Source organism: Nerophis ophidion, linkage group LG03 (assembly GCF_033978795.1).
Source record: "Nerophis ophidion isolate RoL-2023_Sa linkage group LG03, RoL_Noph_v1.0, whole genome shotgun sequence".
NCBI lineage: Eukaryota > Metazoa > Chordata > Actinopteri > Syngnathiformes > Syngnathidae > Nerophis > Nerophis ophidion.
In genome coordinates this window covers 14,656,815-14,682,474 of record NC_084613.1, presented here as the reverse complement: position 1 = coordinate 14,682,474, position 25,660 = coordinate 14,656,815, and the positions used below count along the sequence as shown (strand labels likewise).

The 25,660-nt window shown below is 41.3% G+C and overlaps 1 protein-coding gene across 2 annotated transcripts in view; it reads right to left on the bottom strand.

Moving 5' to 3' along the window:
- Window positions 1–24,811, bottom strand: part of LOC133549175 (metabotropic glutamate receptor 8-like) — a 93,604-nt gene extending 68,793 nt beyond the window's left edge. For both annotated transcript variants that reach the window (XM_061894347.1, XM_061894348.1), the window contains exons 1-2: window positions 24,533–24,811; window positions 19,998–20,702 (exon numbers count right to left, since the gene is read on the bottom strand). In XM_061894347.1, the coding sequence (XP_061750331.1) occupies window positions 19,998–20,702; window positions 24,533–24,682 (855 nt within the window). In that variant the 5' untranslated portion in view covers window positions 24,683–24,811. The remainder of the gene's footprint in view (window positions 1–19,997; window positions 20,703–24,532) is intronic.
- Between the last annotated feature and the right edge of the window lie 849 nt (window positions 24,812–25,660).

Below are 25,660 nucleotides of genomic sequence, written 5' to 3'. Positions count from 1 at the left end.
TAACACAGCGGTGTCAGCTACATGCTATCAATACATTTTAGCATCCAGCTTAGTTAGCCACACTAACATAGCTACGTAAGCTACATGCTACCTATACATTTTAGCATCACGCTAGGTTAGTAACGTTAACATAGCGGTGTCAGCTACATGCTATCAGTAGATTTTAGCATCAAGCTAAGTTAACGACACTACGATAGCTACGTGAGCAACATGCTACCATTATATTTTAGCACCATGCTAGTTTAGTAATATTAACACAGCGGTGTAAGCTACATGCTATCGTTACATTTTAGCATACAGCTAAGTTAGCGAAACTAACATAGCTACATGAACTACATGCTACCAATAAATTTTAGCATCCTGCTAGGTTAGTAACGTTAACATAGCAGTGTCAGCTACATGCTGTCATTAGATTTTAGAATCAAACTAAGTTAACAACACTACGATAGCTACGTGAGCTACATGCTACCATTATATTTTAGCATCATGCTAGTTTAGTAACATTAACACAGTGGTGTCAGCTACATGCAATCGTTACATTTCAGCATCAAGCTAAGTTAACAACACTAAGGTAGCTACGTGAGCTACATGCTACTATTATATTTTTGCATCATGCTAGTTTAGTAACATTAACACAGCGGTGTCAGCTACATGCTATCGTTACATTTTAGCATCCAGCTTAGTTAGCCACACTAACATAGCTGCGTAAGCTACATGCTACCAATACATTTTAGCATCACGCTAGGTTAGTAACATTAACACAGCGGTGTCAGCTATATGCTATCGTTACATTTTAGCATCAAGCTAAGTTAGCCACACTAACATAGCTACATGAGCTACATGCTACCAATACATTTTAGCATCACGCTAAGATAGTAAGGTTAACATAGCGGTGTCAGCTATATGCTATCGTTTCATTTTAGCATCAAGCTAAGTTAGCCACACTAACATAGCTACGTGCGCTACATGCTACCAATACATTTTAGCATCACGCTAGGTTAGTAATGTTAACATAGCGGTGTCAGCTAAATGCTACCGTTACATTTCAGCATCAAGCTAAGTTAACAACACTAAGGTAGCTACGTGAGCAACATGCTACCATTATATTTTAGCATCATGCAAGTTTAGTAACATTAACACAGCGGTGTCAGCTACATGCTATCGTTACATTTTAGCATCCAGCTAAGTTAGCCACACTAACATAGCTACGTGAGCTACATGCTACCAATACATTTTAGCATCATGCTAGGTTAGTAACGTAACATAGCGGTGTCAGCTATATGCTATCGTTACATTTTAGCATCAAGCTAAGTTAACGACACTAAGATAGCTAAGTGAGATACAACCTACCATTATATTTTAGCATCATGCTAGTTTAGAAACATTAACATAGAGGTGTCAGCTACATGCTATTGTTACATTTTAGCATCAAGCTAGGTTAACAACACTAACATAGCTGTGTCAGCTACATGCCGTCGTTACATTTTAGCATCAAGCTAAGTTAGCAAGCTCCGTGAGCGACATGTTATCATCACATTTTAGCATCATGCTAAATTAGCAACACCGGCATAGCTATATAAGCCACAGCTATTTACGTTAGCATGTTCGATGAAGAAATGCTAAAATTTCAAACTTACAACTTGTCTCAAATTGACTGACAGAGTTGGCAGAATATATTTTAAGGTGTGTAGTGAAGCCTTTTTTTTTTTTTTTTTAAGTGATGGGCTAACGTAGCGACGAGCGGGTCCGAGGTTATTTTTTACTTCATGGCGTCGTGAAAAGACTGGAGTAGAAAAACGAGCGTCTTCTCTAAAAATTCCAAAGAGTGAGAAAAAAGAAGATGACAACATTCTATCGCGCTCTTAAACACATTTTCCTGTTAAACATCATTAACGAGTACATTTTTGGCCTGGTGGTGCAGACTCCCTCACGCTGCTGAGACGTGTGAAAGCCAGGACTCCTTTTCGCTCCAATCAGGCGCCGGCTGCTAACACAGCCAAAGCGCTAACACAGCAAAGTGCTAACACAGAAAAGTGCTAACAACGGGCATGTCAGAGGGAGAAGGAGGTGGCGAAGCAGCCGGGAGGTGAAAAACAAAACAAAACCGAAATGTACTCTTTTTCAAACTCTGCGTGTTGGCGTCTGCTGAGCCGGCGTGGTTTGGATCTGATGTGACGCAAGATGACAACAATGGAGGTGCTGCCATGGTAGCTCGGATGCTAAAAGGTGAACTTTGGACGTGTGGACCCAAGCCAAGAAAAGTGGTGCATTTATGTTCAAAACAATATGTTAGTCACCTCTTGTCAAAATAAACATCTTCACCTAAGTTATGTTGCAATGCATCTCTTCACTTTTATGGCCCTGATACCTTCCTCAAGCTCAAGGTTGAGGTGTCCACTTGGGTCCTCTTCCACCAAGCAGGGAAGACTAGACTTTCCTCTCCCCAGCCACTTCGTCCAGCTCCTCCCGGGGGATCCCGAGGCGTTCCCAGGCCAGCCGGGAGACATAGTCTTCCCAACGTGTCCTCGGTCTTCCCTGTCGGACGTGCCCTAAACACCTCCCTAAGGAGGCGTTCAGGTGGCATCCTGACCAGATGCCCGAACCACCTCATCTGGCTCCTCTCCATGTGGAGGAGCAGCGGCTTTACTTTGAGTTCCTCCTGGATGACAGAGATCCTCATCCTATCTCTAAGGGAGAGCCCCGCCACCCGGCGTAGGAAGCTCATTTCGGCCGCTTGTAGCAGTGATCTTGTCTTTTCGGTGATAACCCAAAGCTCATGACCACAGGTGAGGACGGGAACGTAGATCGACCGGTAAATTGAGAGCCTCACCTCCTTCTTCACCACAACGGATCGATACAGCGTCCGCATTACTAAAGATGCCGCATTCGATCTCACGATCCACTCTTCCCTCACTCGTGAACAAGACTCTGAGGTACTTGAACTCCTCCACTTGGGGCAGGGTCTCCACCCCAACCTGGAGATGGCACTACACCCTTTTCCGGGCGAGAACCATGGACTCGGACTTGGAGGTGCAGATTCCCATCCCAGTCGCTTTACAGTCGGCTGCGAACCGATCCAGTGGGAGCTGAGGATCCTTGCCAGATGAAGCTATCAGGACCACATCATCTGCAAAAAGCAGAGACCCGCCACCCGGCATAGGAAGCTCATTTCGGACGCTTGTAGCCGTGATCTTGTCCTTTCAGTCATAACCCAACGGGAACGTAGATTGACCGGTAAATTGAGAGCTTTTCCAGCCGGCTCAGCTCCTTCTTCACCATAACGGATCAATACAGCATCCCCATTACTGAAGACGCCGCACCGATCCGCCTGTTGATCTCACGATCCACTCTTCCCCCACTCGTGAACAAGACTCGGAGATACTTGAACTCCTCCACTTGGGGTAAGAGATCCTCCACAACCTGGAGATGGCATTCCACCCTTTTCCGGACGAGAACCATAGACTCAGACTTGGAGGTGTTGATTCCCATACCAGTCGCTTCACAGTCGGTTGGAACCGATCCAGTGGAGGCTGAAGATCCTGGCCAGATGAAGCCATCAGGACCACATCATCTGCAAAAAGAGACCCGGCGTAGGAAGCTCATTTCGGCTGCTTGTACCCGTGATCTTGTCCTTTCGGTCATAACCCAAAGTTCATGACCATAGGTGAGGACGGGAACGTAGATCGACCGGTAAATTGAAAGCTTTTCCTTCCGGCTCAGCTCCTTCTTCACCACAACGGATCGATACCGCGTCCGCATTTACTGAAGACGCCGTACCGATCCGCCTGTTCATCTCACGATCCACTCTTCCCCCACTCGTGAACAAGACTCCTGGGTACTTGAACTCCTCCCTTTGGGGTAAGATATCCTCCCCAACCTGGAGATGGCACGCCACCCTTTTCCGGACGAGAACCATAGACCCGGACTTGGAGGTGTTGATTCCCATTCCAGTCGCTTCACACTCGGTTGGAACCGATCCAGTGGAGGCTGAAGATCCTGGCCAGATGAAGCCATCAGGACCACATCATCTGCAAAAAGAGACTCGGCAGTGGAAGCTCGTTTCGGCCGCTTGTACCCGTGATCTTGTCCTTTCAGTCATAACCCAAAGTTCATGACCATAGGTGAGGACGGGAACGTAGATCGAATGGTAAATTGAGAGCTTTGCCTTCCGGCTCAGCTCCTTCTTCACTACAACGGATCGATACAGCGTCCGCATTATTGAAGACGCCGCAGTCGATCTCACGATCCACTCTTCCCTCACTTGTGAACAAGACTCGGTGGTACTTGAACTCCCCCACCTGGGGCAGAGTCCCCTCCCCAACCCAAACATGGCACTCCACCCTTTTCCAGGCGAGAACCATGGACTCGGACCTGGAGGTGTTGATTCCCATCCAGTGAGAGCTGAAGATCCTGGCCAGATGAAGCCATCAGGACCACATCCTCTGCAAAAAGCAGAGACCTAATCCTGCAGCCACCAAACCGGATCCCCTCAACGCCTTGACTGCCCCTAGAAAATCTGTCCATAAAAGTTATGAACTGAATCGGTGACAAAAGGCCGCCTTGGCGGAGTCCAACCCTCACTGGAAACGTGTCTGACTTCCTGCCAGCAATGCGGACCAAGCTCTGACACTGATCGTACAGGGAGCGGACCGCCACAAATCAGACGGTCCGATACCCCAGGCACATTAAGCACATTTAGCACGTGTGGCATGTTTAGAAAGTTTACAATGTTCAACATGTTTAAGAAGTTTAGCATGTTTAGAAAGTGTTGGAATAATTATGTATATATTATCATCAGAACTTTATGCATAAGGGCCGTTGATATAAATTATCGTCAACTGTGCTGAAGTGGTATTTTTGTATCAATGCAAGCAAGTTGTTTTTATCAGTGTTGTGTCGAGACTCGGCCTGCTGACAACCAAGGCCGAACACCGACGTGCGCAGACGGAGCAGAGACAAGGCCGAAGACCGACGTGCTCAGACAAAGCAGAGACAAGGCCGAAAGCCGACGTGCGCAGACAGAGCAGAGACAAGGCCGAACACCGACGTGCGCAGACAGAGCAGAGACAAGACCGAACACCGACGTGCGCAGACAGAGCAGAGACAAGGCCGAACACCGACGTGCGCAGACAGAGCAGAGACAAGGCCGAACACCGACGTGCGCAGACAGAGCAGAGACAAGGCCGAACACCGACGTGCGCAGACAGAGCAGAGACAAGGCCGAACACCGACGTGCGCAGACAGAGCAGAGACAAGGCCGAACACCGACGTGCGCAGACAGAGCAGAGACAAGGCCGAACACCGACGTGCGCAGACAGTAGAGACAAGGCTGAACACAGACGTGCGCAGACAAAGCAGAGACAAGGCCGAACACAGACGTGCGCAGACAGAGCAGAGACAAGGCCGAACACCGACGTGCGCAGATAAAGCAGAGACAAGGCCGAACACCGACGTGCGCAGACAAAGCAGAGACAAGGCCGAACACCGACGTGCGCAGACAAAGCAGAGACAAGGTCGAACACAGACGTGCGCAGACAAAGCAGAGACAAGGCCGAACACCGACGTGCCCAGACAGAGCAGAGACAAGGCCGAACACCGACGTGCACAGACAAAGCAGCGACAAGGCCGAACACCGACGTGCGCAAACAGAGCAGAGACAAGGCCGAACACCAACGTGCGCAGACAGAGCAGAGACAAGGCCGAACACCGACATGCGCAGACAGAGTAGAGACAAGGCCGAACACCGACATGCGCAGACAAAGCAGAGACAAGGCCGAACACCGACGTGCGCAGACAGAGCAGAGACAAGGCCGAACACCGACGTGCGCAGACAGTAGAGACAAGGCTGAACACAGACGTGCGCACAGATAAAGCAGAGACAAGGCCGAACACCGACGTGCGTAGACAAAGCAGAGACAAGGCCGAACACCGACGTGCGCAGACAAAGCAGAGACAAGGCCGAACACCGACGTGCGCAGACAGAGCAGAGACAAGGCCGAACACCGACGTGCGCAGACAGAGCAGAGACAAGGCCGAACACCGACGTGCGCAGACAGAGCAGAGACAAGGCCGAACACCGACGTGCGCAGACAGAGCAGAGACAAGGCCGAACACCGACGTGCGCAGACAGTAGAGACAAGGCTGAACACAGACGTGCGCAGACAAAGCAGAGACAAGGCCGAACACCGACGTGCGCAGACAGAGCAGAGACAAGGCCGAACACCGACGTGCGCAGATAAAGCAGAGACAAGGCCGAACACCGACGTGCGCAGACAAAGCAGAGACAAGGCCGAACACCGACGTGCGCAGACAAAGCAGAGACAAGGCCGAACACCGACGTGCGCAGACAGAGCAGAGACAAGGCCGAACACCGACGTGCCCAGACAGAGCAGAGACAAGGCCGAACACCGATGTGCACAGACAAAGCAGAGACAAGGCCGAACACAGACGTGCGCAGACAGAGCAGAGACAATGCCGAACACCGACGTGCGCAGACAGAGCAGAGACAAGGCCGAACACCGACATGCGCAGACAGAGTAGAGACAAGGCCGAACACCGACAAGCGCAGACAAAGCAGAGACAAGGCCGAACACCGACGTGCGCAGACAAAGCAGAGACAAGGCCGAACACCGACGTGCCCAGACAGAGCAGAGACAAGGCCGAACACCGACGTGCACAGACAAAGCAGAGACAAGGCCGAACACCGACGTGCGCAGACAGAGCAGAGACAAGGCCGAACACCGACGTGCGCAGATAAAGCAGAGACAAGGCCGAACACCAACGTGCGCAGATAAAGCAGAGACAAGGCCGAACACCAACGTGCGCAGACAAAGCAGAGACAAGGCCGAACACCGACGTGCGCAGACAGAGCAGAGACAAGGCCGAACACCAACGTGCCCAGACAGAGCAGAGACAAGGCCGAACACCGACGTGCGCAGACAGAGCAGACACAAAGCGATATGACCTGCGTCACTTAATTTTTATTTATTCTATAATCATATATCATGTCTAACTGGAGTTGTCGAGATGATCCCCTTCCCTCAGCGACAGTGATGTAATGGGGACTTTCCTAATAAATAGAGGAGGCGCGGGGGCTTGATTTTTAGAACGTAGTTTGGATCTGTAACTAGAATATAGCCACACGTGTCTCCTCCTGAGCTAAATTGAACTCTGTCTCTGCATGATTCCTTGCTTCTTGTCTGATTAATAGATGTCATCAGCGTTTGAACCTGACAGAAAGTTTAGCACAATCAGGACAATTACAATATTTAGCAAATTCAGCATGTTTAGCACATTTGGAATATTTAGAACGTTTAGCACGTTCGGCACATTTAAAATGTTCAGAATGTTTAGAAAATTTGTAGCACATTTTAAATGTTTAGCGACGGCCACAGTTTGACCCTGGAACGGATTATTGCCACAGGGCAGGGGTGTCCAAACTTTTTCCACTGAGGGCCTGACACTGAAAAATCCAAACAAGTGGGGGCCATTTTGATATTTTTTATTTTAAAACACAATACATGTATAAAAAATAAACATTTCGGCTTCCACTCAGGCTTGATCCCGCGGACCCCAAAGGGTTTTGATCAAAAGAATATTAAAAATGTGTCATTATTCATTATTATTCAAGTTTTAAATCTCTAGATCAACATTAAGTCCATCCGTCAATATAATGATTTTAAAGATTTAAGTTGTATGTTCTTTTTGTCACAAAAAAAACTTTTTATGGAAAAATCACAAAATATGCAATATTTTCACCCAATAATTGTCTTAAGTGGAATATTTAAGATAATATAATAATTGGAGCATTAAAAGGGTCAATAACTCATAACACCATTGATTTTAATTCATTATTATTTTTTGAGCAATGACATTAAAAAACAAATCATACTAAAATTATTGGGGATCCAAAAGGGTCCTACTCATTAATTATACATATTTTTTTACTGTTTACTTTTAACACAATAATCTCGAGATCAACTTCAGATCTATCCGTCAATTATAAGTTTTATTGTTGTTTATGTTTTTTGTTTGTTCATTTTAGGCCCCTCTTAAAAAAAACTGCTCAGTTGTTTTTATATGGCAAACACATAATATGCAACATTTCCCCCCCAAATTATGTCAAAGTGGAAAATTTAACGTGACGAATAGGTCAATAATTGATAATGACATTGATTTTGATTCATTATTATTTTTTAAAGAAATAAACAGCCTGCTTTATGTTATTAGAGTAAACATTGCAACATTTTCTTGTTACATTTCACCCGTTTGCTCCTTTATATTATTTTTGACGTTTGAAAAAATGTTCAATCGTATTTTTAAAATGTGCCATGGGGCCGTTAAAAAAATTACCTGCAGGCCGCGCTTTGGACACTCCTGTTATAGTGGGAAACACTCTTTTGTTGCTTTGTATGCTTTTTTTTTCTCCCATTGTAAATCACTGGGAGGTGTACCTAATAAAGTGACCATCTGTGACAATATGGTGCCCTCCTCCCTCCCGCCTGGAAGCATCTTCTGCTAATTTTAGACCAGTGATGTCGACGCGACTTTCTCTCCTCGATACGCCTGCCAGTGTGTGTGTGTGTGTGTGTGTGTGTTCTTGTACTTCTCCCCTTCTTGAGGTATCAACAAGGAAAAGTAGCTTCCATATGAGGAGGTGTGAACAACTTAGGACATAAATCATGCTCCCAATACAAAAAAAACATTGCATCTAATAGAAAATGTCTCATTTGCACCCCTGGTGGTGAAATTTATCAAAATGACGGGTGGTCCTAAAATGGAGGGATTTTAAACATTGGCTGTGTGTCGCTTTTAAAAGTGCTCCCCCTCTTGTCAACATATGAAATAACAAGTGTGTGTAAGACATTGAAATGCGCCTCTTTTGGCCAAAATTAATCAAACTAATGTATATAACTATGTATATGGAGACATACTCTAATAAGTTGAAGTAAATAATAAAGATTAAAAAACAATTACAAACGTATTTTTTTTATTTTTTTTTACTAAAAGCAGTCTTTTTTCAGAATGTGTTGACTTTTTTCTCATAAAATTGGGCACAATTTCTCATATTCTTTCTGTTTCTGTGATGTTGCAATATTTCATTGTAAAATTATTTCTTTTTTATGTAAAATTATTACTTTTTTATGTAAAATTATTCATTTTTACTGCAAAATGGTGACATTAGTCATATAAAATTCTGAACTTTATCCCAATATTAGCAAATATTTTTGTTGTTCTTGTAAAATAGTGACATTTTGAGTAAAATGATGACTTTTGTCATTTTGCCGGGTAAAATTCCGATTATCGTTATATTATTGCCAAAATGTTAAAGTTTTCTTATAAAATTGCGACTTTTATCACAATGTTGCCAATTATTTTTGTTGTTCTTGTAAGAGTGACATTTTTGGAGCAAAATTCCGATTATTGTTATAATATTGCCATAATGTTAACGTTTTTTTTTAATAAAATTGTGACTTTTGTCGCGAAAAATTACGACTCTTTTCGTAAAATTGTGAAAATGTTAAGCTTTTCTTGTAAAAATGGAACTGTTGAGTAAAACTCCCAAATTTTATAATAATTTAGCGCAAATCTTACGTTTTTCTTGCAACATTTTGACTTGCGTTGAGTAAAATGACAACTTTTATTATAATACTGCCAAAATTCTAAGTTTTTCTGGTGAAATTGTGACCTTTTTCTTAAGAAATTCCAACAAATTTTTCACAAAAAGCTTTTTTATATTTACATAGTATGTATGTATTATTAATGTTGTGAATACTAATCTTTATATATCTAGAAAGGGTGGTTTTAAAGAGGTCGGCTAATTTTTAGGTCTCAAGAAGGTACGAAATACAAGTGTGTGTGTGTGTGTTTTTCCCCTTCTTGAGGTATCAACAAGGAAAAGTAGCTTCCATATGAGGAGGTGTGAACAAGTTAGGACATAAATCATGCTCCCAATACAAAAAAAACATTGCATCTAATAGAGAATGTCTCATTTGCACCTCTGGTGGTAAAATCTATCAAAATGAGGGTGGTCCCAAAATGGAGGGATTTTTCTAATTGACTGTGTGTCGCTTTTAAAAGTGCTCCCCTTCTTGTCAACATATGAAATAACAAGTGTGTGTAAGAAATTGAAATGCGCCTCTTTTGGCCAAAATTAATCAAACTAATATATATAAATATGTATATGGAGACATACTGTAATAACTTGAAGTAAATGATAAAGATTAAAAAACAATTAAAAACATATATTTTTTTTTTTTTTACTAAAAGCAGTCTTTTTCTCACAGTGTGTTGACTTTTTTTCCTCATAAAATTAGGAACAATTTCTCATATTGTTTCTGTTTCTGTGATGTTGCAATATTTTCTCGTAAAATTCTTCCTTTTTAATGTACAATTATTAATTACTACTGCAAAATGGCGACATATGTCATATAAAATTCTGAATTTTATCACAGTATTAGCAAATATTTCTGTTGTTCTTGTACAAGAGTGACATTTTGAGTAAAGTTATGACTTTTGTCATAATTTTGCCGGGTAAAATTCCGATTATTGTTATATTATTGCCAAAATGTTAAAGTTTTCTTATAAAATTGCGATTTTTATCATAATGTTGCCAATTGTTTTTGTTGTTCTTGTAAAAGAGTGACATTTTTGGAGCAAAATTCCAATTATTATTATAATATTGCCATAATGTTAAAGTTTTTTTTATAAAATTGTGACTTTTGTTGAGAAACTCTTTTCGTAAAACTGTGAAAATGTTAAGCTTTTCTTGTAAAAATGCAACTGTTATTGAGTAAAACTTCAACATTTTATCATAATATTGCACAAATGTTCAGTTTTTCTTGCAACATTTTGCCTTGCGTTGAGTAAAATGACGACTTTTATTATGATACTGCCAAAATTCAAAGTTTTTCTTGTGAAATTGTGATCTTTTTCTTGTGAAATTCCAACTCATTTTTCACAACCAGCTTTTTTATATTTGCATAGTTTGTATATATTATTAATGTTGTAAATACTAATCTTTATATATCTAGAAAGGGTGGTCATAAAGAGGTCAGCATTTTTTTAGGTCTCAAGAAGGTAAAATTATTAATTATTACTGCAAAATGGCGACATTTGTCGTATAAAATTCTGAATTTTATCACAATATTAGCAAATATTTTTGTTGGTCTTGTAAACGAGTGACATTGATGGAGTAAAATAATGACTTTTGTCATCATTTTGCAGGGTAAAATTCCGATTATCGTTATATTATTGCCAAAATGTTACAGTTTTCTTGTAAAATTGCGACTTTTATCACAATGTTGCCAATTATTTTGGTTGTTCTTGTAAAAGAGTGACATTTTTGGAGCAAAATTCCAATTATTGTTATAATATTGCCATAATGTTAAAGGTTTTTTTTATAAAATTGTGACTTTTGTCGAGATACTCTTTTCGTAAAACTGTGAAAATGTTAAGCTTTTCTTGTAAAAATGCAACTGTTATTGAGTAAAGCTCCCAAATTTTATAATAATTTTGCACAAATCTTACGTTTTTCTTGCAACATTTTGACTTGCGTTGAGTAAAATGGTGACTTATTATAATACTGCCAAAATTCAAAGTTTTTCTTGTGAAATTCCAACTCATTTTTCACAACAAGCTTTTTTATATTTGCATAGTTTGTATATATTATTAATGTTGTAAATACTAATCTTTATATATCTAGAAAGGGTGGTCCTAAAGAGGTAGGCATTTTTCTCAGGTCTCAAGAAGGTACGAAATACAAGTGTGTGTGTGTGTGTGTGTGTGTGTGTGTGTGTGTGTGTGTGTGTGTGTGTGTGTGTGTGTGTGTGTGTGTGTGTGTGTGTGTGTGTGAGTGTGTGATGTCTACATCAGCATGCCGCCTGCAGGTGTGTAGACGCCATCTTGCCAGGGCTGAGGAAGTTGTACATTTCAGCAGATTCCCGGGAGGAGCGAGGAGATCTTCTCCAGCGGGGGAAGGAAAGGGAGGGGAGGTGGGGGGGTGTGGATGTCTTTAATTACCCAAACGAGCCTGAAGAGCAAATCTTCTGATGGTTTATCTGCTGAGGGATTATTTTCTTTAACACGCGCAGAAATAATCTCACAGTGCTCCTCTTTTATTTGAATATTTTATTATATATATTTTTTTATCTTTTTGACTTTTCAGATATGTTAATGTTTTGCACCTTTTAAACTGAACAAAATAACCTATCTACTTAAAAACACCTTGGAACGGATTTAAGCTGTCTTTAAATTGAAGTGGGGTGGTCATTTATTTTAGGCAAAGGCACTAAAGTAAGTAAAAGAGTAAAGTAATAAAAGTACGTAATATGCAACTCTAATTGACACTTGTTTGTGTTGACAAAAGTACTGTTTTATTGTTCAGTGATTATTACCCATGTGTAGCTTGTGTGCTACTGTGTGCTTGTCTGTTGTGTAGCTGCTAGCTCCGAGTAGCCTCGCATGTTTACCTTTTTGTAAATGACTTTAGTACAATAGAAGAAATTGTGTGTTTCTTGGAGGACATTTAGATGTTAACTTTGCACAAGTAAACACTCTGCATGTATCGCACATGATATCACACACAAGTAAACATACTTCATGTATCGCACATGATATCTCACACACACACAAGTAAAACCTCTGCATGTATCGCACATGATATCACACACACACACAAGTAAAAACTCTGCATTTATCGCACATGATATCTCACACAAGTAAACGCACTTCATGTATCGCACATGATATCTCACACACACAAGTCAAAAATCTGCATGTATCGCACATGATATCATACACACAAGTAAACACACTGCCTGTATCAGACATATCACACACTAGTAAATGCTCTGCATGTATCGCACATGATATCACACACACACACAAGTAAAAACTCTGCATGTATCGCACAGGTTTTCACACACAAGTAAACACTGCGGGACTGCTTGTATCGCACAGGATATGACACACAGGTAAACACACTGCAGGACTACTTGTATCGCACATGATATCACACACAAGTAAACACACTTCGTGTATCAGACATGATATCACACACTAGTAAAAGCTCTGCATGTATTGCACATATCTCACACACACACACAAGTAAAAACTCTGCATGTATCACAAATGATATCATACACACAAGTAAACACACTGCCTGTATCAGACATATCACACACTAGTAAAAGCTCTGCATGTATCGCACATGATATCACACACACACACAAGTAAAAACTCTGCATGTATCGCACAGGATATCACACACAAGTAAACGCACTGCAGGACTACTTGTATCGCACATGATATCACACACAAGTAAACACACTTCATGTATCAGACATGATATCACACACTAGTAAAAGCTCTGCATGTATTGCACATGATATCTCACACACACACAAGTAAAAACTCTGCATGTATCACAAATGATATCATACACACAAGTAAACACACTGCCTGTATCAGACATATCACACACTAGTAAAAGATCTGCATGTATCGCACATGCTATCACATACAAGTAAAGACTGCGGGACTGCTTGTATTGCACATGATATCACACACAAGTAAACACACTGCAGGACTACTTGTATCGCACATGATATCACACACAAGTAAACACACTGCAGAACTGCTTGTATCGGACATGATATCACACACAAGTAAACACGCACCAGTACTGCTTGTATTGCACATGATATCACACACAAGTAAACACACTGCAGGGCTACTTGTATCGCACATGATATCACACACAAGTAAATACACTGCAGAACTGCTTGTATCGGACATGATATCACACACAAGTAAACACGCCCCAGTACTGCTTGTATCGCATATGATGTCACAAGTAAACACGCTGCAGGACTGCTAGTATCGCACATGGTATCACACAAGTAAACTAGCTGCAGGACTGCTTGTATCGCACAGGATATCGCACACAAGGTAAACACGCCACAAGACTGCTTGTATCGCACATGATGTCACACACAAGTAAACACACTGCAGTAATGTTTGTATCGCACATGGTATCACACACACAGGTAAACATGCTGCAGGACTGCTTGCATTGCACATGATATCGCGCACACAAGTAAACACTCTGCGGGACTGTTTGTATCGGACATGATGTCACACACAAGTAAACATGCTGCAGGACTGCTTGTATTGACCATGATATCGCGCACACAAGTAAACACACTGCAGGACAGCTTGTGTCGCACATGATATCACACACAAGCAAACACGCTGCATGTATTGCACATTATATCACACACAAGTAAAAATTCTGCATGTATCGCACATGTTATCCCACACATGTAAGTAAGGAAGCTGCAGGACTGCTTGTATCACACATGATATTGCACACAAGTAGACATGCCGCAGGACTGCTTGTATCGCACATGATATCACACACAAGTAAACTCGCTGCAAGACTGCTTGTATCGCACATAATATCACACAGAAGTAAACGCGCTGCAAGACTGCTTGTGTTGCACATGATATCACACACAAGTAAACATGTTGGAAGACTGCTTGTATTGCACATGATATCACACACACAAGTAAACACGCTGCATGTATCAGACATGATATCACACACTATTAAAAGCTCTACATTTATCCCACATGATATCACACACACACAAGTAAACACACTGCAGGACTGCTTGTATCACACATGATATCGCACACAAGTAAACACGCTACAGAACTGCTTGTATCACACATGATATCACACACAAGTAGAAACGCCACAGGACTGCTTGTATCAAACATGATATCTCACACACAAGTAAACACGCTGCAAGACTGCTTGTATCACACATGATATTAAACACAAGTAGACACGCCGCAGGACTACTTTTATCGTACATCATATCGCACAAAAGTAAACATGCTGCAAGACTGCTTGTGTTGCACATGTTATCACAAACACAAGTAAACACGCTGCATGTATTGCACATGATATCACACAAGTAAAAACTCTGCATGTATCGCACATGATATCACAGACACAAGTAAACACGCTGCAGGAATGCTTGTATCGCACATGGTATCACACACACAAGTAAACACACTGCAGGACTGATTGTATCGCACATTATATCACACACACAAGTGAACACACTGCAGGACTGCTTGTATCGCACATGACAAAGATTAGAAAGTTTAGCACAATTAGCATGTTTAGCACATGTTGAATGTTTACCCCCTGTAGCATGTTAAGCAGACTTAGAGTGTTTAGAAAATTTAGCATGATTGGGAAGTTTAGCACAATCGTGACAATTACAATGCTTTGCACATTTAGCACATTTGGAATGATTAGCATATTTAGGATGTTTAGCAAATGGAGCAAAATTAACAAGTTGAGCATGCTTCGTACGTTCGGCATGTTTAGAAGTTTGAGAAAGATTAGAAGGTTTGGCATAATTAGCATGTTTAGCACAATTAGCATGTTTAGCACAAATAGCATGTTTTAGCATGTTTAGCACATGGTAAATGTTTAGAATGTTTACCACTTTCAATATATTAAGCAGACTTAGAGTGTTTAGAAAGTTTAGCATGATTGGGAAGTTTAGCACAATCGTGACAATTACAATGCTTTGAATGTTTAGCACATTTGGAATGATTAGCATTTTTAGGATGTTTAGCAAATGTAGCAGACTTAGCAAGTAGAGCGTGTTTCGTACATTCGGCATGTTTAGAATGTTGAGAAAGATTAGAAGCTTTGGCACAATTAGCATGTTTAGCACAATTAGCATGTTTAGCACATGTTGAAAGTTTAGAAGGTTTACCACCTTGAGCATGTTAAGCAGACTTAGAGTGTTTAGAAAGCTTAGCATGTTTGGGAAGTTTAGCACAATCGTGACGATTACAATGCTTAGCACATTTTGAATGTTTAGCACATTTGGAATGATTAGCATTTTTAGGATGTTTAGCAAATGTAGTAGACTTAGCAAGTTGAGCGTGTTTCGTACGTTCGGCATGTTTAGAATGTTGAGAAAGATTAGAAGGTTTGGCACAATTAGCATTTTTAGCACAATCAGCATATTTAGCATGTTTAGCACAATCAGCATATTTAGCATGTTTAGCACATGTTGAATGTTTACAATGTTTACCACCTTGAGCATGTTAAGCAGACTTAGAGTGTTTAGAAAGTTTAGCATGTTTGGGAAGTTTAGCACAATCGTGACGATTACAATGTTTTGCACATTTAGCACATTTTGAATGATTAGCATTTTTAAGATGTTTAGCAAATGTAGCAGACTTAGCAAGTTGAGCATGTTTCGTACGTTCGGCATGTTGAGAAAGTTTAGAAAGTTTGGCACAATTAGCACGTTTAGCAAAATTAGCATGTTTAGCACAATTAGCATGTTTAGCAAATTTAGCATGTTTAGCACATGTTGAATGTTTAGAATGCTTACCGCCTTGAGTATGTTAAGCAGACTTAGAGTGTTTAGAAAGTTTAGCATGTTCGGGAAGTTTAGCACAATCGTGACAGTTACAATGGTTAGCACATTTTGAATCTTTAGCACATTTGGAATGGTTAGCATTTTTAGGATGTTTAGCAAATGTAGCAGACTTAGCAAGTAGAGCATGTTTCGTACGTTCGGCATGTTTAGAATGTTGAGAAAGATTAGAAGGTTTAGTACAATTAGCATGTTTAGCACAATCAGCCTGTTTTAGCATGTTTAGCACAATTAGCATGTTTAGCACAATTAGCATGTTTTAGCTTGTTTAGCACATGTTGAATTTTTAGAATGTTTACCACATTTAGCCTGTTAAGCAGACTTAAAGTGTTTAGAAAGTTTAGCATGATTGGGAAGTTTAGCACAATCGTGACAATCACAATGTTTTGCACATTTAGCACATTTGGAATGATTAGCATTTTTAGGATGTTTAGCAAATGTAGCAGACTTAGCAAGTAGGGCGTGTTTCGTACGTTCGGCATGTTTAGAATGTTGAGAAAGATTAGAAGGTTTGGCACAATTAGTATGTTTAGCACAATTAGCATGTTTAGCACATGTTGAATGTTTAGAATGTTTACCACATTGAGCATGTTAAGCAGACTTAGAGTGTTTAGAAAGTTTAGCATGTTTGGGAAGTTTAGCACAATCGTGACAGTTACAAAGCTTAGCACATTTTGAATGTTTAGCACATTTGGAATGATTAGCATTTTTAGGATGTTTAGCAAATGTAGTAGACTTAGCTAGTAGAGCGTGTTTCGTACGTTCGGCATGTTTAGAATGTTGAGAAAGATTAGAAGGTTTGGCACAATTAGTATGTTTAGCACAATTAGCATGTTTAGCACATGTTGAATGTTTAGAATGTTTACCACCTTGAGCATGTTAAGCAGACTTAGAGTGTTTAGAAAGTTTAGCATGTTTGGGAAGTTTAGCACAATCGTGACAGTTACAAAGCTTAGCACATTTTGAATGTTTAGCACATTTGGAATGATTAGCATTTTTAGGATGTTTAGCAAATGTAGTAGACTTAGCTAGTTGAGCGTGTTTCGTACGTTCGGCATGTTTAGAATGTTGAGAAAGATTAGAAGGTTTAGCACAATTAGCATGTTAAGCACGATTAGCATGTTTAGAACAATTAGCATGTTTAGCACAATCAGCATATTTAGCATGTTTAGCACATGTTGAAGGTTTACAATGTTTACCACCTTGAGCATGTTAAGCAGACTTACAGTGTTTAGAAAGTTTAGCATGTTTGGGAAGTTTAGCACAATCGTGACGATTACAATGTTTTGCACATTTAGCCCATTTTGAATGTTTAGCACATTTTGAATGGTTAGCATTTTTAGGATGTTTAGCAAATGTAGCAGACTTAGCAAGTAGAGCGTGTTTCGTACGTTCGGCATGTTTAGAATGTTGAGAAAGATTAGAAGGTTTGGCACAATTAGCATTTTTAGCACAATCAGCATATTTAGCATGTTTAGCACATGTTGAATATTTACAATGTTTACCACCTTGAGCATGTTAAGCAGACTTAGAGTGTTTAGAAAGTTTAGCATGTTTGGGAAGATTAGCACAATCGTGACGATTACAATGTTTTGCACACTTAGCACATTTTGAATGTTTAGCACATTTGGAATGGTTGGCATTTTTAGGATGTTTAGCAAATGTAGCAGAATTAGCAAGTTGAGCGTGTTTCGTATGTTCGGCATGTTTAGAAGGTTTAGCACAATTAGCATGTTTAGAACAATTAGCATGTTTAGCACAATCAGCATATTTAGCATGTTTAGCACATGTTGAAGGTTTACAATGTTTACCACCTTGAGCATGTTAAGCAGACTTACAGTGTTTAGAAAGTTTAGCATGTTTGGGAAGTTTAGCACAATCGTGGCGATTACAATGTTTTGCACATTTAGCACATTTTGAATGTTTAGCACATTTGGAATGGTTAGCATTTTTAGGATGTTTAGCAAATGTAGCAGACTTAGCAAGTTGAGCGTGTTTCGTACGTTCGGCATGTTTAGAATGTTGAGAAAGATAAGAAGGTTTGGCACAATTAGCATTTTTAGCACAATCAGCATATTTAGCATGTTTAGCACATGTTGAATGTTTACAATGTTTACCACCTTGAGCATGTTAAGCAGACTTAGAGTGTTTTGAAAGTTAAGCATGTTTGGGAAGTTTAGCACAATCGTGACGATTACAATGTTTTGTACATTTAGCACATTTTGAATGTTTAGCACATTTGGAATGGTTAGCATTTTTAGGATGTTTAGCAAATGTAGCAGACTTAGCAAGTTGAGCGTGGTTCGTACGTTCGGCATGTTTAGAATGTTGAGAAAGATTAGAAGGTTTGGCACAATTAGTATGTTTAGCACAATTAGCATGTTTAGCACATTTTGAATGTTTAGAATGTTTACCACCTTGAGCATGTTAAGCAGACTTAGAGTGTTTAGAAAGTTTAGCATGTTTGGGAAGTTTAGCACAATCGTGACAGTTACAAAGCTTAGCACATTTTGAATGTTTAGCACATTTGGAATGATTAGCATTTTTAGGATGTTTAGCAAATGTAGTAGACTTAGCTAGTTGAGCGTGTTTCGTACGTTCGGCATGTTTAGAATGTTGAGAAAGATTAGAAGGTTTAGCACAATTAGCATGTTAAGCACGATTAACATGTTTAGAACAATTAGCATGTTTAGCACAATCAGCATATTTAGCATGTTTAGCACATGTTGAAGGTTTACAATGTTTACCACCTTGAGCATGTTAAGCAGACTTACAGTGTTTAGAAAGTTTAGCATGTTTGGGAAGTTTAGCACAATCGTGACGATCACAATGTTTTGCACATTTAGCACATTTTGAATGTTTAGCACATTTGGAATGGTTAGCATTTTTAGGATGTTTAGCAAATGTAGCAGACTTAGCAAGTTGAGCGTGTTTCGTACGTTCGGCATGTTTAGAATGTTGAGAAAGATAAGAAGGTTTGGCACAATTAGCATTTTTAGCACAATCAGCATATTTAGCATGTTTAGCACATGTTGAATGTTTACAATGTTTACCACCTTGAGCATGTTAAGCAGACTTAGAGTGTTTAGAAAGTTTAGCATGTTTGGGAAGATTAGCACAATCGTGACGATTACAATGTTTTGCACATTTAGCACATTTTGAATGTTTAGCACATTTGGAATGGTTGGCATATTTAGGATGTTTAGCAAATGTAGCAGAATTAGCAAGTTGAGCGTGTTTCGTATGTTCGGCATGTTTAGAAGGTTTAGCACAATTAGCGTGTTTAGCACAATTAGCATGTTTTAGCATGTTTAGCACAATTAGCATGTTTAGCATAATTAGCATGTTCAGCACATTTAGCATGTGTTAGCCACTCTTTCTGGCAAATCGCCGAGTGGATGTTGATCTTTAAGCAACAAGTTGATGATTTTTGTCAGAAATTGAACTTTTAGCACATCAGGCAGCACAAGGACTGCCATGAGAGCCGAAAGAGTCAATGCCAGCAATGAAGCGCGCTACCTTGAAGAGGCGCAGGATGTTGGCCACCATGACGGAGACGGAGCTGGCCGACGCCCCGATGACGCCCACCACCTTGTCCAGCTTGGCGAGGACGGGCGGCTCGCCGTTAGCGCAGCGCACGTCGGAGGCGTCCCTCTCGATGAGAGCCTGCACGAAGGTGAGCGACTGCTCCAGGGCGTAGGTGTCGCGCGAGCAGGTGTCCAGGATGCGCGCCCCCAGCGTCACGTTGGGCAGCAGCTCGGGGTCCTTGTTGATCAGGTCGATGGCGAACAACATGGCTTCCAGCCGATGGATCCCCTTCTCCTTCTTCAGCTCGCCGCAAGGCAGACCTCGCTCGCCGCGGGCGTGCACGGGGAACAGCCCCCCCAGGATGAGGTCGCCGTCCAGTCGGATGGAGTGGGCGTACTCCCCCGGCGGCTGCTGGCCGTCGGCGCTCTTCTGGGAGGCGGAGCCTAGCGGCCAGCAGCCGTTCAGTATCAGCAGAGACAGGAAGTGGCGACACGTGGCGCTCGGCGGCTTCCGAGCCGGCGCCATCTTGCAGGGCGTCAACACACGGGCAGGGCGGCGAGCTGGAGACAGGCGGGACCATGGAGGCCCCCCAGAGTCCAAATACTGGATCACTGCACCTGAAAACCTGGAGGTTCTTCCGGGCTTCTTCTTCTGTTGTGGAACATCTCCTCCTCGACGTTCTCCTTTACAAGCTTCCTGGAACACAACACAAACACCACATGAACACGCAATATGGGAACCTGAACGCATCGCAACATGTGAACGCGTCACAACATTGGAACCTGATTGCATCACATATGAACGCATCACAATAAGGGAACCTGAACGCATCACAACATGGGAACGCATCACAATATGGGAGCCTGAACGCATCACAACATGTTAAGGCATCACAAAACGGGAACCTGAACACATCACAACAGGTGAACGCAAAACCATAGGTGAAAGCATGACAAAACGTAAACCTGAACACATCACAATACGGCATCCTGAATGCGTCACAATATGGGAACCTGAACACATCGCAATTCGGGAGCGCATCACAGTACCAGACCAAATCCCAATACTTGAACCTGAACACATCACAACATGTGAATACGTCACAACATTGGAACCTGAATGCATTACATATGAACGCATCACAATATGGGAACCTGAACGCTTCACAACATGGGAACGCATCACAATATGAGAGCCTGAACACATCATAACATGTTAAGGCATCACAAAACGGGAACCTGAACACATCACAACAGGTGAAAGCATTACAAACATAAACTTGAACGCTTCACAATACGGGATCCTGGATGCGTCACAATATTTGAACCTGAACACATCACAACAAGTGAAGGCCTTACAATATGGGAACCTGAATGCATCACAACAGGCGAACACATCACAATATGGGAACCTGAATGCATCACAACGGGTGAACGCAAAACAATATGGGAACTTGAACGCATCACAACAAGTGAACACATCACAAAACGGGAACCTGAACGCATCACAAAACGGGAACCTGAACACATCACAACAGGTGAACGCATAACCATAGGTAAACATTATGGGAACCTGAAAGCATCACAATGGGCGAACACATCACAAAATTGGAAACTGAATACATCACAACATGGGAACCTAAACGTATCACAGCAGGCGAGTGCATCACAACAGTTGAACACATGAAAATGTGGGAACCTGAACACATCACAATAGGTGAACACATCACAAAACGTAAACCTGAACGCATAACAATATGGGAACCTGAACGCCTCACAATACGGGAAAGCAGCACAATATTTGAACCTGAAAGCATCACAACGGGTGAACGCATCACAAAATGGAAACCTGAACACATCACAACATGGGAACCTAAACGCATCACAACAGGTAAACACATCACAATATGGGGACCTGAACACATCACAAAAGGTGAACGCATCACAAAACGTAAACCTGACCACATCATAATATTTGAAACCTGAACACAGCACAACATGTGAACCTGAACGCATCACAATACAGGAAGCAGCACAATAGGGGAACATGAACGCATCACATGGGAACGCTTAACCATAGGTGAAAACATCACAAAACGTAAACCTGAATGCATCACATCACGGTGTCCTGAATGCATCACATCACGGTGTCCTGAATGCATCACAATACGGTATCCTGAATGCATCACAATATGGAACCACATCACAATATTTGAACCTGAACCCATCACAACAAGTGAACGTATCACAATATGAGAACCTGAACGCATCACAACAAGTGATTGCATCACGATATGGAAACACATCACAATATTTGAACCTGAACACATCACAACAAGTGAACGCATCACAACATGTGAATGCATCACAATATGGGAATGTGAACACATTACAACATGTGAACGCTTAACCATAGGTGAAAGCATCACAAAACGTAAACCTGAACGCATCACAATACGTAAAAACATCACAAACGGGACCACATTATAATATTTGAACCTGAACACATCATTACAAGTGAACGCATCACAAAATGGGAACCTGAACGCATAACAAAATGGGAACCTAAACGCATCACAACAGGTGAACAAATCACAATATGGGAATCTGACTGCATTACAAAATGGGAACCTGAACACATCACAACATGGGAACACAAACGCATCACAAAAGGCGAACGCATCACAAAATGTAAACCTGAACGCATCAAAAAATGCATAACGATACGGGATTCCTGAATGCATCACAATATGGCAACCTGAATGCATCACAATACTTGAACCTGAATACATTACAACAAGTGAACGCATCACAATATGGGAACATGAATGCATCTCAACAGGCGAACACATCACAATATGGGAACCTGAACGCATCACAACAGGCGAACACATCACAATATAGTAACCTGAACGCATCATAACATGTGAATGTGAACGCATTACAATATGGGAACGCTTAAGCATAGGTGAATGCATCACAATATGGAAACCTGAACGCATCACAATATGGAACCACATCACAATATTCGAACCTGAACCCATCACAACAAGTGAACGTATCACAATATGAGAACCTGAACGCATCACAACAAGTGATTGCATCACGATATGGAACCACATCACAATATTTGAACCTGAACACATCACAACAAGTGAACGCATCACAATATGGAACCAGATCACAATATTTGAACCTGAACACTTCACAACAAGTGAACGCATCACAACATGTGAATGCATCACAATATGGGAATGTGAACGCATTACAACATGTGAACGCTTAACCATAGGTGAAAGCATCACAAAACGTAAACCTGAACGCATCACAATACGTAAAAACATCACAAACGGGACCACATTATATTTGAACCTGAACACAGCATTACAAGTGAACGCATCACAAAATGGGAACCTAAACGCATCACAACAGGTGAACAAATCACAATATGGGAAGCTGACCGCATTACAAAATGGGAACATGAACACATCACAACATGGGAACATAAACGCATCACAAAAGGCGAAAGCATCACAAAACGTAAACCTGAACGCATCAAAATACAGGAAAGCATCCCAATATGGGAACCTGAACGCATCACAATATGGGAAACTGAATGCATCACAAAACGTAAACCTAAATGCATTAAAATATGGGAACTTCAAAGCATCACAATACGGGAACGCATAACAATATGTGAACATGAACGCATCACAACACACAACATGAACACTGATACCCAAACCTATAACAATATATTATCTGGAGACCGTGAATGCATCACAATATGTGAAGGCATGACACATTATAACAAGCTGTGTGCGAAGGAGAGAGTAGGAGAATAAAAGGTGAGAGGAGCATCGGTGTGATGAAAAGTATCTATGCTTTCTACTTTGTTAGCAACAGAAAAAAAATAGTTATATATTTTGAACTTTTGCTTCTGTAAAAAACAAAATCATGTTATTGTGAACTTTTATCACTTTTACATTATTGCACCGTCCAAAGATAACAAGGTTTGTTTCCATTTGAGCCAACACAACATAAATAAAGTAATATAAACATTACAACATTTAAATGTCTGATAAATCTAAAAACCTTCATAATAATAATAATAATAATAATAATAATAATAATAATAATAATAATAATGACGTATTAAGCTATTAGAAGATGAAATTATTAAAACAAGCGTCCTGTAAAGACCCGGATGAACACGCACATGAATCATGAATATTTACAGAAATATGAATATTTCCACTACATTCATTTATATTCCATTCTGTCCAATAAAAATAGAAAATGTTTGTCTGTGATTAATTCACGACAGAAAGAAAAAAAACACTCAACTCGTGCACGCGTGATCAAAAAGATGTCATCAATACACCTGTGGAACATTGTGTTCGTCGTCACGACAAAAATGCATTTTTTTACAATTAAAATCACAAAATAACACAGGCTGCACCCTCAACAGGCTCCAAATGTGTCCCTGAACGCAACACAGCGCCGCGGAACGGTGCGTTCACTTACCTGCTTCCGTCCGCAGCACGAGCAAGATTTTCCCGCGCCGCCGCGGACCTTTCTCGCAACCAAGGCAGCCAAGGAGGTGACGTCACTTCCTTCACCTGTGGTGGGTGTCCGGTTCTCCCCCGTGGACCGACGACGGTCACCGGGGCGCATCAGTCCCCCCTCGCCCCCCCTTTCGTCGTGACTCAGTAGCCACCGCCGCTCATCTCTCCCGCCAAGATGCGGTGTTTTGGCGGGGTGGGAGGGGCTCCCCAAGTTCCACAGAGGGTGTGATGGCGGGAAAAGGGGGGCCGGTCTGCACGTGACAAGGAGAAAAAGTGACGTGTGCGGACAGGTGAATTCTTTTTCGTGGACGGGCAACACACGTGATACTCGGGCGCCCTCCAGTGGAGCAGCACTGCAACCACAACACAAACGTAGACTACAACAAAAAAAGACCATTTGTCATCTTTTAATATTCCACATTTATTTTCTTGATGTATTGGGACAAGCGGTAGGAAATGGATATATGGATGGATGGATGGATGGATGGATGGATGGATGGATGGATTTATCATTTATTTAAAGATCTCAAAAACAAGTTTTTAATCAACTCCAACACTGGTCACTTCATTAGGTACACCATAACGTGATATATGCTAACTGTTGGCACGCTAACTTTTTTTTAAATTTTTTTTATCAATTTTCCTGCCGTACACCACAGAGTCACATAACTTGTTATGTGGCATATGCTAACTGTTAGCATGCTAATTTATTTTTGTCAATTATGCCGCCGTACACCACAGAGTCACATAACTTGGTATGTGGCATATGCTAACAGTTAGCATGCTAATTTATTTTTGTCAATTTTGCCGCCGTACACCACAGAGTCACATAACTTGTTATGTGGCATATGCTAACTGTTAGCATGCTAATTTATTTTTGTCAATTATGCCGCCGTACACTAGAGTCACATAACTTGGTATGTGGCATATGCTAACTGTTAGCATGCTAATTTATTTTTGTCAATTATGCCGCCGTACACCACAGAGTCACGTAACTTGGTATGTGGCATATGCTAACTGTTAGCATGCTAATTTATTTTTGTCAATTTTGCCGCCGTACACCACAGAGTCACATAACTTGGTATGT